This window comes from Ammospiza nelsoni, chromosome 26, assembly GCF_027579445.1.
Source record: "Ammospiza nelsoni isolate bAmmNel1 chromosome 26, bAmmNel1.pri, whole genome shotgun sequence".
NCBI lineage: Eukaryota > Metazoa > Chordata > Aves > Passeriformes > Passerellidae > Ammospiza > Ammospiza nelsoni.
The window spans coordinates 6,152,954-6,169,942 of NC_080658.1; the positions used below are offsets into that span (position 1 = coordinate 6,152,954).

At 46.2% G+C, this 16,989-nt stretch overlaps 1 protein-coding gene across 6 annotated transcripts in view; it reads left to right on the forward strand.

The window, feature by feature from the left end:
- Nucleotides 1-11,693, forward strand: part of TLK2 (tousled like kinase 2) — a 43,025-nt gene extending 31,332 nt beyond the window's left edge. For all 6 annotated transcript variants that reach the window (XM_059489128.1, XM_059489132.1, XM_059489130.1 and 3 more), the window contains 9 exons: nucleotides 735-832; nucleotides 1,210-1,291; nucleotides 2,952-3,043; nucleotides 4,087-4,176; nucleotides 4,653-4,822; nucleotides 6,242-6,380; nucleotides 7,442-7,553; nucleotides 8,463-8,570; nucleotides 9,046-11,693. In XM_059489128.1, the coding sequence (XP_059345111.1) occupies nucleotides 735-832; nucleotides 1,210-1,291; nucleotides 2,952-3,043; nucleotides 4,087-4,176; nucleotides 4,653-4,822; nucleotides 6,242-6,380; nucleotides 7,442-7,553; nucleotides 8,463-8,570; nucleotides 9,046-9,219 (1,065 nt within the window). In that variant the 3' untranslated portion in view covers nucleotides 9,220-11,693. The remainder of the gene's footprint in view (nucleotides 1-734; nucleotides 833-1,209; nucleotides 1,292-2,951; nucleotides 3,044-4,086; nucleotides 4,177-4,652; nucleotides 4,823-6,241; nucleotides 6,381-7,441; nucleotides 7,554-8,462; nucleotides 8,571-9,045) is intronic.
- Nucleotides 11,694-16,989: the final 5,296 nt, after the last annotated feature.

Sequence of the window (16,989 nt, forward strand, 5' to 3'; positions counted from 1 at the left end):
TTCTTTATGTCTAAAAATAGAACTAGTTGGAAAGGAAAGGAGCAGAGTCACAAGACAGATGGGTAACAGTGTCCCCTGAGTCACATACACAAATTGTACTGCTCAGGGAGCATGTTTGAATTGAGATTTGCAGCCCTGGCCACAATGATGCGAATTCTCACGTAATTTTTGAGGGCACAAGAACTTCGAGCTAGACAAACACTTTGTCTGAACTCCCACATGGCATTGAGGAACACTCTGACCTGTTTGAGCAGTTACCACTCGTAGAATATAATGTCATTCTCTCACACTTCCCATCCTGTCCAGATGCTGCCCCATCCCATATGTCATCTTGACATCCCTGCTCTAACTGCTGAGGGTTGTCTTCTTTCTCTTGTCCCACCAGAACTGAAATTCCTTCAAAAACAGCTGCATGGCACTTCTGTGGGGAAAGAGCAAGACCAGAGCAACAAGACTTCTTAATTACAGAAACTGTTATAAACAAGGAGGTGTAAAGACATGTCTCCTCCTGTCTGTGTAGGTGTGAATAGAACTGCCCGGTCAGTTTCCATTCCTGTTACTCGCCACATGACTGCAAATTGACTGTGACCACCTCTCTGATCTCCCAGACACGTTTTATGCCAATAACCTCTTCAAAAGTAGAATTCCATTTGTGTTTCCATAAGTCAGGTGGAAACACTAGCTGCAGTACCTTACAGAGTGTTGTGTTTTCCTTTCGGTTTTTCCTTGTGCAGGAAGAAGCTGAGATCCAGGCAGAACTGGAACGACTAGAGAGGGTTAGAAATCTGCACATCAGGGAATTGAAAAGGATACACAATGAAGATAATTCACAGTAAGCACATAGGATTCAGGGATAAGAACTTAAAGTAATTTTTTATTTGTTCTTTTCATAACAAGAAACAATCTTTTCATAATTTCTTACGTAATCCTTTTAAAATTGATTTTATAACTCAATAGTCACTTCATTGTGGGGTGGTAAAGGTATAGCTTTAAGTTCATGTAAGACAGGCTTCTACATTCATCAAAGTACCCCTAAATAGTCTTTCATTAGTGCAGAGTGATCAAATAGCATCAAATTTGTCAGTCATTAACACAATTATATTTCTGTCTGAAAGTGAAATCATAATTTCTTAGCTGTGCAGTAGCTGTAATTTATTGTGCAGAGGAGGTCATTGTTTCTGTCTTCTTACACTGTGTCTTTCTTACCAGATTTAAAGACCATCCAACGCTAAATGATAGATATTTGTTGCTACATCTTCTGGGTAGAGGTGGCTTCAGTGAAGTATATAAGGTAACTTGGAAATGGCAATCTGGTCTAATCTGGATCTGCAGGAAGCAGAGTTTTTACACTTGTTTTCTCAATGTTGTACAAGTTATGGAGGGAAGAAAGAAGTACAAAGCTCATGGTGCATCTGGCTTGTATTAGCCATCAGAGTTGAGATTTTCAGGTGCTCGCCTTGTCCTCAGGGGTCAAATTTCCTTGAAATGAGTGTCAAAAAGTGTTGCACCAAGTCTTCAATTTTTGTTAGGACAGAAGCAAACCACTTGTTTCTTCATATGCTGTGCACAAGTACCTGCAGTGGCTAAGCCTTACTGAGATGGCACAGCAAGTCTGAACATCTCTGTAAATAGGTGAAAATAGCTCCAATAATAAGAGCAAAGCCTGTACTTCCTGAGGGTATAAGGCTCTTGTCTCTTTTTCTTGTGCCTTCATTTCACCCTCTGAAATAGCAGACTGGGGGCAGTGTGTGTGTGTGTTTGTGTAGTTTTGGGAATTCTTAGAGCTGAGAATTCCTGGTGTCAACACTCTTAACAGCCAAGACCTGGGATACTTTGGTGCTTGTTATTTGACTATTACACTTAGAGCTATTCCACTTCTCAGTATACCCCATTTGTACTCAGAAGTTTGGAATTCATGTTGAATTTGGCTAGAATGGAAATAATTGTGCCAGTGCAAATATTGGAAACTTCATGGTGCTTTATTGTTTTGATGCAGCACAAAAATAAGAACCTAAACTAAGGGGACTAGACTGCTCAGATGGGGGGGGAAAGTGTGAGCTGTGTCTAAGTACTTTGAACTGCTTTGCTGACTAAGCAGAAAGTTTTGGTTCCACAGATGAAAGCAAGAGGGCATGAGTGTTTCCTACCTGCCTGCTCTTAAGAGTTGTAACTGTTATTAAAACAAAGAAGTCTTAGCCCTTCCTCTTGGCCAATCTATTAAGCATTAGGAATTAAGTGACAACTTTTGAGATGAACACACATTATGCCTGTTTGCTTACCACAGCATTTTGTCCTGGCCTGGAAATCATTATATTATTGTTGCTGCTCTCAGGCAAGGTAGAAGATTTCTGCATTGCTCCGTGAGTGCATTTTCAGAGGTCCATTCTTTAAGGACTGTTTAAATAATAAAGAAGTGGAGGGAAGGATAAAGCACAGGATCACACAGCTCTGCTAAATTCTTGAATTCTCCAGCTTTTACATATGCTGAAATATTATGCTTTAAGTTGGAGAGCTGAGCTACTGGTGTGAAACAAAGCATTGAAAAATCTTCTGTATTTTGAGGGTTCTTTTTTATTAACTCAAGTGTAGAAAATTAATTTTGGACTTGGGGGAATAATAGCAGGGTCTTTCCCAGTATAAAAACTTTCTATATTTTGGTAATTTAGTCTTCCTGGTCCTTTTGCAACTCTGATAGTAAAATGCCAAAATCAATGCAGTGTGAGTTAGATCCCATGGGGAAGGTCAGATCAAAGTGCAGAATATTCAGTTGTTTTCAAAGCTGCTTGAATTCATTAGTGCAACTTATCAAATGAAAATGTGGGTTTGCTTTTCCCTCACTGTTTCAATGCTGATTTCCTGGGTGGGGATATTGGTTTGTTAGAGCTTGTCTGCTTTTGCAGTATTAACTTCAGACTGTGATTCCTACTGATTTTCAGCTCTTCTCTCTGCAGGCATTTGATTTAACAGAACAGAGATACGTAGCTGTGAAAATACACCAGTTAAATAAAAACTGGAGGGATGAGAAGAAAGAAAACTATCACAAGTAAGTGAGTTTGTAAAGCAGCCAGCAACGTTCCCAATTCTTCCTGCATTTGGTTATCCAGTGCCTGTGAACAGGCTGCCAATTTTTTTCCTATCTTTGCTGCATTTCAAAAGCCACTTTCTATCCCAGTAGCTACTTGCAAAAGTTCTGGTCAGATTAGAAATACTTTAAATATGTGCATATGCACACAAAGTTTTGTATAAGCCCTGTGCTTCTGCATTTTAAAGCATCAGTGCTCTGTGAGAAAAGTGCTGAAGTGGCTTCTCTCTGAAATGTTCAAGCAGTTCCATGGGAAATAGTTTTTCCTCCCCATCTTTCAGGTACACACCTGCATTGTGCTCTCTGGAAGCCTCCCCCTTCCCTTTGTTTCCTAGAATAAGTGATAGTAATTGTGGCTTTCCACTAACTGAAGGCAGCCTGCAAGAAAGATGAAAATAAACTTATTTACAAGGGCCTGGAGTAACAGCACAAAGGAAGAATGGCTTCAGCCTGAAAGAGAGCAGGGTTAAAATAAATTAATTTCTTCTTAGGAGGAAATTCTTTACTGGAAGCTTTTTGCTGTTGGTAACTCTTGCTCCCCAATGCCATGGGTTAGATAACTCTGTAGAGTAACAGCCAAGCCTTATCCAAGATAAAGCTATGTTCTTAATTCCCCAACAAGTCACTGGGACAAATTAAGCTGAATTTGAAGCCTGGAAATCAGGCTGCTAAGCATCATGGAATTCTAGAACTTGCTGATTTTTGTATTCAGCTGTCTTGAATCTCTTAAGGATTTATGAGGCTATTCTATTTTGGCAAGCAGTACCATTAATCAAGATGAGTTATTTTGTAGCATTGCCAGGGTTGGAGCTGCACTGGAGTTTTGTGGTTCCTAAGAGCTGTTCTGTGCAGTTCCTCCTTCACTTGATTTGTCTGAAGCTGTCTGAGGAACGTGCATGGGTTTGATTGAAGCTGGATGCTGTGTGGTGTGTCTGGATTCACTATCTGGAGAAATTAGAATTAAGTCACTTGTATGACTAATGCTCAGACTTTGCTGTTTTCAGACATGCATGTAGAGAGTACAGAATTCACAAAGAACTGGATCACCCTCGAATAGTTAAACTATATGACTACTTCTCACTGGATACTGACTCGTAAGTTGTGTTGCTCTGTCCTTTCCCATTGTTTGACCAATTCACTAAAGACAAAGTATTTAAAACTTTTTCAGGAAAGTCCAGAAGGTGTCCACACCAATGTTAGACTTTACTGCAGAGATAACCAAGGTGTACTTACAGCATACACTGATTTTCTGGAGACTTCAGCTCACAAACTCATGTGGTGTATTCTGTCAGATGTGGTGCTTTACTGGTAAATCCTGCTCTTGACCCTGGGCAAATGCCACAGCTGGCACTGCTTTCAGCCTCTGGGTCTTTTATGGGAAATCTTGGACCTTTGTACTGTTGAGCATTGAGGCCTGTGCTCCTGGTAGCTTACTTTTAGAAAGGGATTCATAGGCTGAAGGACTCTTAATGTAATATATTGGCCAAATGGGTGAGTTACAGACAAGCAGTAACAGTGTTCTGGTTTATATCAGGTGCCTTAATTGCAACAACTCCTGTTTTTCTTTCAGGTTTTGTACAGTGTTAGAATACTGTGAGGGGAATGATCTGGATTTCTACCTGAAACAGCACAAGCTAATGTCGGAGAAAGAGGCACGATCCATTATCATGCAGATTGTGAATGCTTTAAAATACTTAAATGAAATCAAACCTCCCATCATACACTATGACCTTAAACCAGGTATGCTGTGCTGCCATGCTTAAGGATGCTAAGGAAATGTAATGGGTTACAGATAATATGAGGCAGTTTCCTTTGTTCAAGCAGCAGAAAGAAGACAGGGCTGTCTGGGAAAGCTAACTTGCAGCAAGAAAAAAAACGTAAAATGCACAGAACCTTTGGAAAATGTGTAAAGGATGTTTTCTGCCAGAATCGCAACGTAAAACGAGAAGTAACATGTAAAACAAGGAGATGTAACATTTTCAAGAATGAGACCTTGAACCACCAAGTGACTCTTAGTTTTCTTAATGTCCTGCTTGTATTCCACTTCAAGAGCTTGTTATCGCTTCATAAAGTCTCCCACAATTACTGGTGTGCTTCATGTTCCCATTCTTCTGGCTTATTCTTTCTGTAATCATCTGGCTGAGAATTTGATGGCAGAAGCTAATTTTGAAATGTTTGTTTTTTCATATTGTGTGTCAGCTCCCAAAGCTGAGGACGCACAGTCAGACGGCTCAGGTTTGCCTTTGAGTTAATTCAGTTACATCTGCTGGGGAGAAGATCCTCCCGAAATGGTGCTGTATATTTTCCTTTTACTGCTGGGACAGAGCCACAAGGGAGAAAATGGCAATGCTTCATTTTGCAATGATGCATATTGGCTACATACCTTTTTTCCTAATCCAGTAAACTACCCAAAGAGATGGATGAATTATCCCTAGCTGGTCTCCCTGTACTGGTGGCACCTCATCAGCATTGTGTAACTGGTTTGTGATGTGGTTTGTTGCATCAGCATGAGGAATGTGTATGGGAGATGTTGCACTGGTTGTAGTGACCCCATTTCCTCCCTGGCTGTTCCCAAGTTGTCTGGGTTCTGCCTGCAGCTGCCTAGAGCTGTGAATCATCTGCTGCCATCACACACAGTTTTGCTACTTTATTGTAGGCTTGGAGAAAAACAGTGATGATCTGACTTCTTGATGGGTTTATAAAAGACTCTTGCCTAAGCAGTAATTGTCCTTTTTGAGCTTAGAAAGTCACTGTCAGGAAGGAGAAAATTTCTGGCATGTTGAGAAGACAGGGCAAGTCAAAACTTACGGGCAGAATGAGTCATAACTGTGTATGTGTACTTCTCTCCTTAATCCTCCTTTTTGACCTGCCCTTCCAACAAGATCTTTGGGAGGGGTCAAAGCCTGGGCTTGAAGTTCATTTGGCTAACAGGGCTCAGGATCTGGAGGCTCCAAGCAATATGAGGTCACTTAGGTCATTCAGGACGAGCAGATCAGCTCTAGCACTTGGTAGTCCCTGAGTTGTCTCTGAAGTTCAGGATTTTGAGAGTTAAAACATCTGGTGCAGCTCACTGTAGGTCCTTTGTCCTTATGCAGGGCTCAATGCAATTTTATTCTTGATAAATGTGTATCCTAAGGGTTGTTTCCTTCCTCTCTCTAGGTAACATTCTTCTAGTCAATGGTACTGCATGTGGAGAAATAAAAATCACAGATTTTGGACTTTCCAAAATCATGGACGATGACAGCTACAACTCAGTTGATGGCATGGAGCTGACATCGCAGGGGGCTGGTACTTACTGGTAAGCAATGCCTGGGGCACTTGCAAGTTAAGATCAAGAGCAGTTTATAAACAGCTTTGGAAGTGTGTCAGCTCTGTGTTTGCTGCTATTAGCTTGACACACTGGAGGTTTGAGACCTGGCAACTGCTTTTCTTGTCACACGGCTCTTTTTGAGGCTGGCAGCTTTTTACTGTTCAACAGGTCAGTGTTTGAAAACCAGCTCATATTCAAAAGGCTGGTGCAAAGCTGCTAAGATAGCGAGCTCTGGAGTGAGGCTTGGCTGCTCTTTCGCAATCCAGAGTGGCTCCATCTCGCATCTTAAGCAAGAACAAGGGAAATACTGTACCTATTTGAAAATTCAGGTGCATCAGGGAGATAAAGAGTATTCTTCTGAAATTAGGAGGTGAAGATCCCTAGCTAGCTAGCTCTCGAAAAATACGTAAATCTCATGGTGTTGTCTGTTCACTTGAATGTCATGTTTTCAGCAATTCTTTATCTTCTGTGCCAAGTGTCACTGTATAACCCTTGGCTGAGAGCAGACACTTGGTGAGTGCCACCGAGTGTGACTCTTAGATGTCACCCAAGCTGCAAACTGTCACCATGGGCAACAGAAAATTTGTTGGGCCATTCTGTGTTGTACAGCTTTGTTTTGTTCCTAAAAATTAAACTAGCTGTACCCTGAGTGAAGCTGAGTGTCTTTAACTGGGGCATGGCATATGGGGTTGTGTTTCTAGAAATAGGTATTTTGGCTGTGTGCTTTTCATTGTGGAATTACTGGCCAACCCTTTCAACAGCAAATACAAGTTCTGAAGGTAAAAGAGAATGGGGCTTGTTTACGTGCTCTGGTGAAAAGAAACTGACTGTGCTGACTAGCTCAGAACACAAGCATCTGGAGAGTCCTTGGGATCACTGTTCCCAGAAGGAGTAGGCATTGGTGATCTTGGCCCAGAGGTGCACAGGAATGAAATGGGACCCTTGAGTCCCAAGCCAGTATCTGATAATAGAATTTTCTGTTCCAAAGGAAATCATAGATAATACTTGAAGCTGCTGCTCATAACTTCTTAACACTTCCTTCTAATCAGGTATTTACCACCAGAATGTTTTGTGGTTGGGAAAGAACCTCCAAAGATTTCAAATAAAGTTGATGTCTGGTCAGTGGGAGTCATCTTCTATCAGTGTCTATATGGCAGAAAGGTAAGAAGGTGTTCAATTTCTTTTCTTAGTGGTGTTTCCCAAACCTTTTGGGAGGCAACCCAGGCTTCTGTTTCCTTCTCCACAGACTTAGAATGTGCTCCCTTGTCTCCTTGCCATCAGTTCCAGGGCAGAGTGCGTGCTAATGGAAGTGGGGAGCATAGGCTGGGCTGTGTGGTGCTCTACCTTTAGCATTTCCTTCAGAAAAGACATTCTGCAGAACATCTCTTTCCACTGGGCTTGTTCCCACTGAGGCTGCTTTGGGCAGGACAGGTGTGCCATTCGTCATCTGAGGTTTTTGGTCTGGTCTTGTCTGTGACACTTTCCATGCCCTGAGTCTTTGTTGGTCTTGATGGCTGCAAGTGCTGGGGCGGGGGTGGGGAAATAGACCCACTTTAGGAGTTTTTAGGATGACTTTTTTGGAAGGGGAAAGCGTGGATCAGGAAAAGATGATTTGTCAGCTTTATGACAACAGGAAAGATAGGATGGAGAAGGGAAAGGAGTCCATGGGCTCTTGATTTCAGGAGTCTCTGGTAACTAAATGTTGTGAAAGCTGGGGCTGACACACGTGCTGCTCAGTGCTGTCAGTCAGACACATGGGACCTGCCCAGTAGAGATGAGTGGGGGAATCTCTGCTAGCTCAGATGGATGGCAATGGTCTAACAGACTCACAAGGTGTGGATGCAGGTGGAGATCCCTACTGGGCAAGCCAGGCATGTTCCAGCTTGATCCCTTTTGTTCATTTTAGCACGGGAGCAATGTGTCCTGGTCCTCTGGTATCTGCAGCACCTTCCCAGCAGCTGTGGGCTGCTTGCCTGGAAAAATGCTGATGTCATGTGATGATAAACAGTAGAGCTATGGGATTTTTATGCCTGTCACCAACCTTTAACAACATTTTCTTTCTTTTGGTAGCCCTTCGGTCACAACCAGTCACAACAGGACATCTTGCAGGAGAACACAATCCTGAAAGCTACTGAGGTGCAGTTCCCTCCAAAACCAGTAGTCACACCAGAAGCAAAGGTAAATCTGCTTGAGGTTCGGGCAGCACAGGCAGTTCCAGCCTCCTGATTTTCATGAAGCCAGCAAGAGTTCTGTGTTTAATGCTCACCTATCACACAATCATCAGTGGCTTTGCATGTCCCATCCTTGGAGGTGTTCAAGGCCAGGCTGGATGGAGCTCTGAGCAGCCTGGTCTAGTGAAAGGTGTCCCTGCCCATGGCACAGAGGTTGGAATGACATGAGCTATAAGGTCCTTCCAATCCAAACCGTTCTGTGATTCCATGATTACTGCAGCTGTCAGGCTGAGCACTGAACACTGGGTGACTCTGCCCATGCTTCTCCTGGTCCAAAATGAGATTTAGTGCGGGAGCTGGGCTGTGTCTAGGGAAGAAATTTTTGCACTGAGGTTGTCACATTGGCCCCACTCCCAAAGAATCAAAAGCTTCCTGTTTCTGTCATAGAAACTAATTCTTGCTTTGGCTTTGGGGTGCTGCAGGCGTTCATCAGGCGGTGTCTGGCCTATCGGAAGGAGGACAGGATAGATGTCCAGCAGCTGGCCTGTGACCCCTACTTGCTGCCTCACATCCGCAAATCTGTATCCACAAGCAGCCCAGCTGGAGCTGCAATTGCATCAACCTCTGGATCATCCAATAACAGCTCTTCAAACTGAGACAGAATAATAGGCCAAAAACTGCTTGAGAAACCGGCAAAAAGACTTTCAGAAACACCTTTGGAACAGAGGAATCCACAAGGGTCTCAAGAAACCTGTACCAGGTGCTTTTTTCTCTTGCTTTTTTCCATCCATAGAGCATGACAACATCAACTCTCATCAAGAAAGCCTTCAGCATCTAGGCCGAGCCATGTGGATAGGAGATGGCTTGAGGTTTATCCAGTCAGTGACCACAAAAGGGTGGCTGCTCTGAGCAAGGAGGGGAAACTCAAGAAAAAATAAAAAGACATGGTTCCATGTACTGTGAACTTCTGAACATGCAGCCTTGGGGAATCCAGGACGCCGTGTGTGCTTCATATGAAGAATGTGGACTTTGGAAAAAAGACTGGGCTAGTCCAGTGTTGATATTTAAACATTGTTCTTTTTCTTTTAATAAAGTTTAGGTAACATCTCCTTGAAAAGCTCGAAGCACCAAGGTTCAGCTGGGGATGGTATATGACTCTTTGCCCTTTGGAGGGGAAAAAAGTTGATCCTGCCTGTTCATGGCACTAGAGTTAGTGTTTTATCCCTAATTAATTTCAATTTTTTTAAAATAACAATTTTTTGGAAGAAAACAGTTTTCTGGTCTTAGTGAAACCCGTATTAGCAGGTATGTGGCAGTGTCCATTGTGCAGCTGGTGCAGCTTTCTGCTCCTTTGGGACAGCCTCTTAGGAATGATTCACCTTCTCAGGAGGGTGGCAAAGCCCTAGGAGGACAGGCCTTTGTCACTCTGTGATCAGAGTGGATCACAGCTCAGGCTGCCACAAGGTCTCAGCTGCTGCTTCATTGCTCTCCCAATGGCTGCACTGTTTTAATGTGTTGAAGTGCTGCTGTTTTTGCAGACCCAGCCCATCATGCTCACACTGCTTTCCACACTTGTGAGCCTGATCTTGGCTGGCAGGCAGAGAGCAAGTGGGGATTGAAGCATGGCTCGGGTGTCACAGGTGTGATCTGTGCCCACACAGCTCTCTATTGCTCTTGTTCATGTTAGAGTGTTCTGAAGCTGAAGCCTCGTCTGCTCCTCTCTGTTGGGTGACTTGGCAGCAAAGCTTCCTATCTCCCTCAACAGTTTTCAAACTTGCTGACTTGTGAAACTTGCTGCCATCACTGCATCCGATTTCAGGTGGCAGGGAATGAGATAATGTTCTTGAAAGGAGCAAACACCCTAATTATTGTCTCCCTCCTGTAATCTGTGTGGAGGGGTCTTTACCTTCAGCTGGATCTGCCTGCTGTGTAGTGGGAGCCTCCCACTCTGCTTCCTTTTCCCTCCCACATAGAAGGAAAACTGAAAACACAAAAAGCGCAGCAATTGAACATGTGGCAGCCAGGTTGGAGTGCTCCTAACATGTGGCAGGAGTTCTTAGCCAGAAATATTTAAAGATGCAGTGTCAGGAGCGGGGTTTGTCCCGGGGGGAAGACGAGCCCTGCACTACTGCAATTCAGGATGCTGGTTAAAAAACAAACCACCCTGTGCACACTTTCCAACCCAGTCCCTGCACCACTGTGGGCTGGGGGATCCTTTGTGGGACAGCTCCAGGATTGTACTCACAGCTGTGGCAGCCTGTGGGCTGTTTGGGTGGTTCTGTTACCCCACTGGCATCTCCTGGCAAGTGCTGTTCTCCATCATGCACTCAGAACTGCCACTTGTCTGCCTTATTGTAAGCCATCATCTGCAAATACTGTGCTTAAACCTGATCAGGAACTTGTTAACTGAGAAATGGAGCAGTCTGTTGGAGTTAAGCAACAGGCCAGGGAAGTGGAGAACTGCTGCTTTGATTTTTCTTACTATTTTTGTAGTGACTCTTGGGCTTTTAATTGGATTTACTCCCTTGCAGCTGCATTTAGGGTGGTGTCTAAACTGCTGTAGTGTTTTATACAAAGAACAAAAATACTGCATCTTTAAATCCTCAGCCATCCTCTCTTAGCCCTTTCCATGCCTGCTGCTCTAAGCCAGAAGTTAATTGTCCAGCAAGGAGCTTCAAAATGTTTATTGAGCCTCTGTCAGGAGAAATCAGGGTTGGTGCTTCATCCCATTTGCCGAAACTGGTGATTTGGTATCTGTCCACATCGGGGAGAATTCTAAAAGGGTTTTTTTCTATCCTGGTCCCATTGTTTCTTGGCCATCCAGTGTGTGCATCTCTGTGGGTGTGATTAGTTTTGTGTCAAAAGCATTTATTCCTGCTGTGCGACACCCATTCAGGGCCAGGGGACAGTGACGGCTTTTTGGGGCTGATAGCAGGGAAGAACCCTGGTAGAATTCTGGCTGCAACACTTCCCTTGTTAAGATGGGTTTCACTTCCAATAACAGACCCTATTGCCACACTGTTCATTTACTTAAAGTGTATGAAGAATTTGTAACTTAAACCAGGCCAGACTGTTTTGGCTCTACCCAACAGATGAGATATGGATATTAAAATAAGTTTTAAGAAACTGATTTGCTTGGCTTTTACTGTTTTTCTGTTCTTGGCATTGGCATGAGCTCTCTTGCAGTGGCTGCACAGAGATGACACAAGACAGGATGAGGAAAGATGGAGGAAGGGTGTATTCCATAGCTCAGAGCAGTGAGATCTCTGCATCAGAGGGGGAATTGATGAAAATTACCGAGTCAATTACTGATATTGATCTTGTCCTGGAACATAAATTAAAAAGCTGAGGTGGATTTGTCCCTCATTTCCTGTAGAATATCACCTGCTCTTTAGAAGCCATATAAGTTGAGGACACAAAAAAACACCTTTTCTCTTTATGATAATCTGTGGGTCACAACCCCCCCATCCACTCCCCAACCCATGGATGCCCAAATCTCCCCTCTCAGTCACCCACAATAACCACCCTGAGCAGTGATGAAACTCAGCTCCTTTAATTTCTTGGGGCTGGGCTTTTTCAGCTTTACAAAAATACACAACAGAAAATTCAAAAGGATGGTGGCAGCTGAAGATGTTGAGTCTGTTTGTATCTGGAGTGGGGAGTGCTGGGGCCCAACTCACTCTGTTGCTCCTCCACAGGCATGTGCTGACCATCCCCAGGCATCCCCCAGGAGCCAGGGCTGCTTCCTCAGATGAACAGTCACCAGGCCCCAGGTTACTCTGCAAACCTGACCTGACCTTCACTGTGCCTGAAGTCAAACTCAGTGAGTGCAAGTGAAACCAAACACTGAGCGAGCTTGGCTCCCTCCCTGCTGCTGCAATTGATCATTTCCAGCCCCCTGTTCCAGTTCAGATGATGTGACAAATTTGGGCCAGGAGAGGCAGCAACGATGCTCAGTAGCATCAGCAGCAGCAGCATCATTGTCCTGCAGTGGGTTAGGGACACACCTTGATGCCCTCAGGATCAAGATTCACCAAGGGGCTGCCTCGCTGGATGCTTTGCCTCCTACATTCGCATTTGGGAGTCATGCTATAAATGAGCTTCCCTCTACGAAATGGGCCAGTCCCGTTTATTTTGTGACCTGGCAAACCCACAGTGTGAGCTTTGCAACCGCTGCCACTGTCTGCCTGGGTTCTGCTGCTGGAGGATGCTGTTTTATGGGTGCTACGCAAGCTTGGCTCAAGCAGCCTTAAACTAAACCTTCCTACTCACAGCTTGGAGGAGAACAGGAGACTGGAGTGTGTGGGAGCATAATTAGGCACAACCCTGACACCCAGTGAGCCTGGACCTAAGCTTTGCTACCACATGCTGATGCATCTTTGCACCAAGACTGATTTTCCATGGCTGCACATGGCTCTCCCTGTGGTCTCTGCTTCTCCCTGGCCCCAGTGCTGCCCTCAGGGGCAGCTGGGTGCCCCCTGGCCATCACCCTGGGTAGGGGCAAAAGGCCAAACAAACGGAGAGCAGCTCGGCCTCCCCTCGCTACATTCACACCCAGGAGCAGGCTCTTGGCCACAAGGACACTATTGTCTGTTCTGGGAGCAGGCTGAGACACACCCCCATTCCATGCTGTAGCTGCATGGGGGTGTGAAGGCCAGGAGAAGCTGCTGGCATGTGCTCATGCTCATGACAGAGCTCATGCTACCACCAGCTCTGTGTGCTCTTCCCTGCTCCTCTGTGCTCCCAGCCTGGATCTCCTCCTGGGATGAGTTGCTGTAGTCTTTTTCTCCCTCCACCTTCAGCTGCAGCTTGTGTTTCACTCACTCTGTTGCTACTCATTTCCAAACACATTCAGTGAAGGGGTGGCTGAAGTGCTTTCAGCTGATTCAGGAAAGCCTGAATATAGAGGTTATCCACCATCTGCCCCACCAGTGTAGGATGAGCCTCAGCAGCCCCCAGGCTGCCCTGGCCAGGAACTGCTTTCCCATCCTCCCTGCTTGGGCTGCAGGGATGGCGCAGAGCAGTGCCACGGTCCAAATGGAGTTAAAATACTGGGATGGAGATAAAAACACAGGAATTAAGAAAAAAATGCAGGGATGCTGTGAGCAGCAGCAAGATGAAGACAGGGAGATTTAGCCTCATGTTCAGGCCAGATCTCCCATTCCCCCCTGGGCTGCCGTGGGGAACAGCAGCAGCAAAGTTACAAGGTGATTGGCTCTGCTTTGCATTCAGGGGAAGAAAAAAATGCAGAGTTCTGCTCAGCCCTGTCCTCTCCCGGCTTAAAGCTCTGGCTGTATAAGAACCATGAGCACGCGCTGCCCTGTCGGCAACCGCCTTGCTCTTGGCTCAGCTCCACATCAGGATCAGGACTCCAGACCTGCTTTGTTCAGCATTGGCTCATCCCAGCTCCTACTAATCCTGAAAATCCACACACTCACACCCAAACCCAGGAGACTGGCTGGGATTGATGCCAAAACCCCTCTAGGCTAAAGGAACTGGTGAGGGATGGAAGTGGAAGAGAACATGCCCGTGGCTATGAGGTAAGGCAGTGGCAGAGGTGGAAATGAAGCACTCAGGGCCAACTGGACCATGCTGCTCTTGCTGCAAAGGGCAAGGGAACAGGGTTAAGATCTCTGCTCTGTGGTCTTATACCCACTTCTGGCAGGAGGAAGATGCTGTTCAGGATTTACTGTTCTCCACTACTCTCCAGCTGCTTTCCCTCCCCACTCTGCAGGCCAGTTCTGCCAATTTGCTCTTGAGTCATGCAGAGCAAGTGTTTTTCTAAAAGGAAAATTTCTTGTAAATGGCTGGAATTCTCTCTCTGCCCCTTTCCAGGAGCCCTCCAGGGGAGGCTAGGCAGGAAGGAGAGGCAACAGGCTCAGAAGGCAGCCCTGCTCTTTGGGCAGCCCCCAGCCTTGTCTCGCCCCCGCAGCGGAAGCCCAGGATCTCAGCGCTGCTCTTCACAAGGCTGGAGCGCCCTGAAATTCCTCATGGCAGCTCCAAGTGAGCACATCTGGTATTAATAAATTATTTGCAACTTGAACTTGTCTGACTTTTCAGGGCTGCAGAAGACAGAGCAGCAAAGAACTCTGAGAGCTGCTGTATGGGGCACCCACAAAGGGACCTCTTTTGCAGTGCTGGGAGACAGCAAATTTGGGAAGGAGGTCAGGGGGAATGAGGCTGACCAAGCACATTAAGGGAACCTGGCAAAGCTCCATTTGCTCCTTGCAAGAGCCAAAGGAACAGTTGGGCCGGAGGCAGGGAAAGGGCCCCTCATTTTGGCCAGGATCCCTCTGCTCGCAGCTGAGTGTTGAGGGGGCTGATCCCAAACATTGGGAGGAGCACGGGACGCAAACAGGAGGTGCCCTACGACACTCCCTGCCTGGGAGTGGAGCCTCAGCCACCAGCACTGAGAACTGCTGTTGCAATGTTGAACCATAATGAGAAAACCAAACCCTCAGGAGCATCACTAATGGGGCCCTGATGACAACAAACGTGCCCGGGTCAGTGCAGGAGCTGAGTCCCTCCATGGTGTCCCCAGGCTTCTCCCCAAAGGGAAGGGTGCAAATGCAAAGCTTGGGGATGAGTCCCTTGCTGTACCCCCATGGGATTCCCCACCAGACCTCACATCCCAGTGAGAGGATACCAATCACCCTCACTGCCTGCTGTGCAAAGCCTGGAGCTTGAGAGGGAGCTGGACTGGCTGTTGCTGCCTGTCTCCAACAGAGAGAGCGACATGGCCATTCCCTGCTGCTGCTGCTCCCGGCATAAGGGAGAAGGAGCCAGCAGACACCAAGATGGCCTCTTCCCCAAGCAGTGACCTCAGTGCACAGTGCCTGCCAGGTGGGTGTTGATCTTGGCCCAACCAGCCCTATTTTGGGGCCAGAATGAGGCCAAGGCAGTGCTGAGCTTTTGTCAGAACCTGGCAGCTGCTGCTGATCCCCAAAAAAGCAAAGCCCCTGACACCAGAGTCCCCCAACAGTGGCTGCCCACATGCAAGGCTTTGCTCTCCTGGAGCCCTCAGTTCTGCAGAGAGCCATGGGCTGGGGGAACACCCTTGGAAGAGTGTAACAGAGCAGGACATGCTGCCTCCCTGGTCATACAATAAATAGACCCTTAGAACCTGCCAGCCCTCATAGGTGGCCAGACCTTCCTTCAGAAAATTCTGAAGGCTACAGATGCTGTCCAGGTCCCCAAATCATTTCCTTCTAATGCCTCTCACATAAGCAAACAACAAACGTGCCCCATGACAGCCCTAAACTTAGTTGGTCATGGGGTGCCTCACTGCCACTGAGCACCCCTGCTCCAAATCTGAGGTTTCTCCCCCACAGTTATGGTTGGGTCCCACTCCACATTGGTGACATATTTTGCAACTTGCTGAGCATCCTGACTGACCTGCTTTTTCCCATGTGCTCCTGACCTGGTCAGACCTCCAGCCAAAGGCGGGCAAGTGGCTTGGATCTATCTGCAGAAATGTTTTTCAAACCTTCTGCAGGATGACTTTCACTCGAGCCAATGCTGTTTCACCCATCCTACTGCAGTCCTGCCACCGTGACCACTCCCTACATGGGATATTGCTTTGGCCAAAACCCAGAGTTTATTTTTCCAATTAAATGACAAGATACAGATGCTTCAAGTGTGGGAACCAGCTACTGACACTGAATATCTCAAATTCTGGGTAATCCTGGGATAAGCCCATTGCTCCAAATCAATCTTCCGAGGCAAGGAGCTCTCCTGAGATTGTGGCCAGAGGTGCAGTTGGCCATCTCTTGCACTCAGCCATGTCCCCTTGTCCTTGCCTGGCAGCAACTCATTAGGGCCAGAGGGGTCAGACAGCCTGGAAACATCCCAAGGGAAAAACACATTTCCACCAGATCCACTCATCCACTCTGTTGAGTAGCGACTCAACTGGTACTAAACCGGATTAGGAAGAGAGTAGGTAAGGAGCTGTTGGCCTGTGTTGAAGAAAATAATTAAGAAGTGCTAATTATCTGCTAATCTCATGTAGCATAGGGGCCTCCAAGACACAGGATGAACCAGGCCAGGAAGCAGCAATTTTCCATGGGATCCAAAACCTTTTGACTCTGCTATGTTCCTTCTTTTGAATGAGTTCAACTTACTTGAAAGGGATGTCAGGTTTGTCCAGGATGTGTGGAGGGTCCCACTCATGGGGACTTCACAGCCCCATCATGTCCAGCCACTGGTGTCTCAGTGGGTGGCATCCCCCTGGAGTTGTCTCCAATTTTTTGGCACAGGAGAGAGGATCTGGCTGATTCCTTCCTCTCTTCTGGGCTGTCATGCTTGTTTCCTGTGGCAGCCATGGAGGCCAGCAAGGCCTTTCTCTCAGTGCTGTAGCAATTAAAAAATAATCCCTGCTTTAGAAAAACCAACAGTCCAGATGCTCATGTGCTTAATTAGCTCCCCCA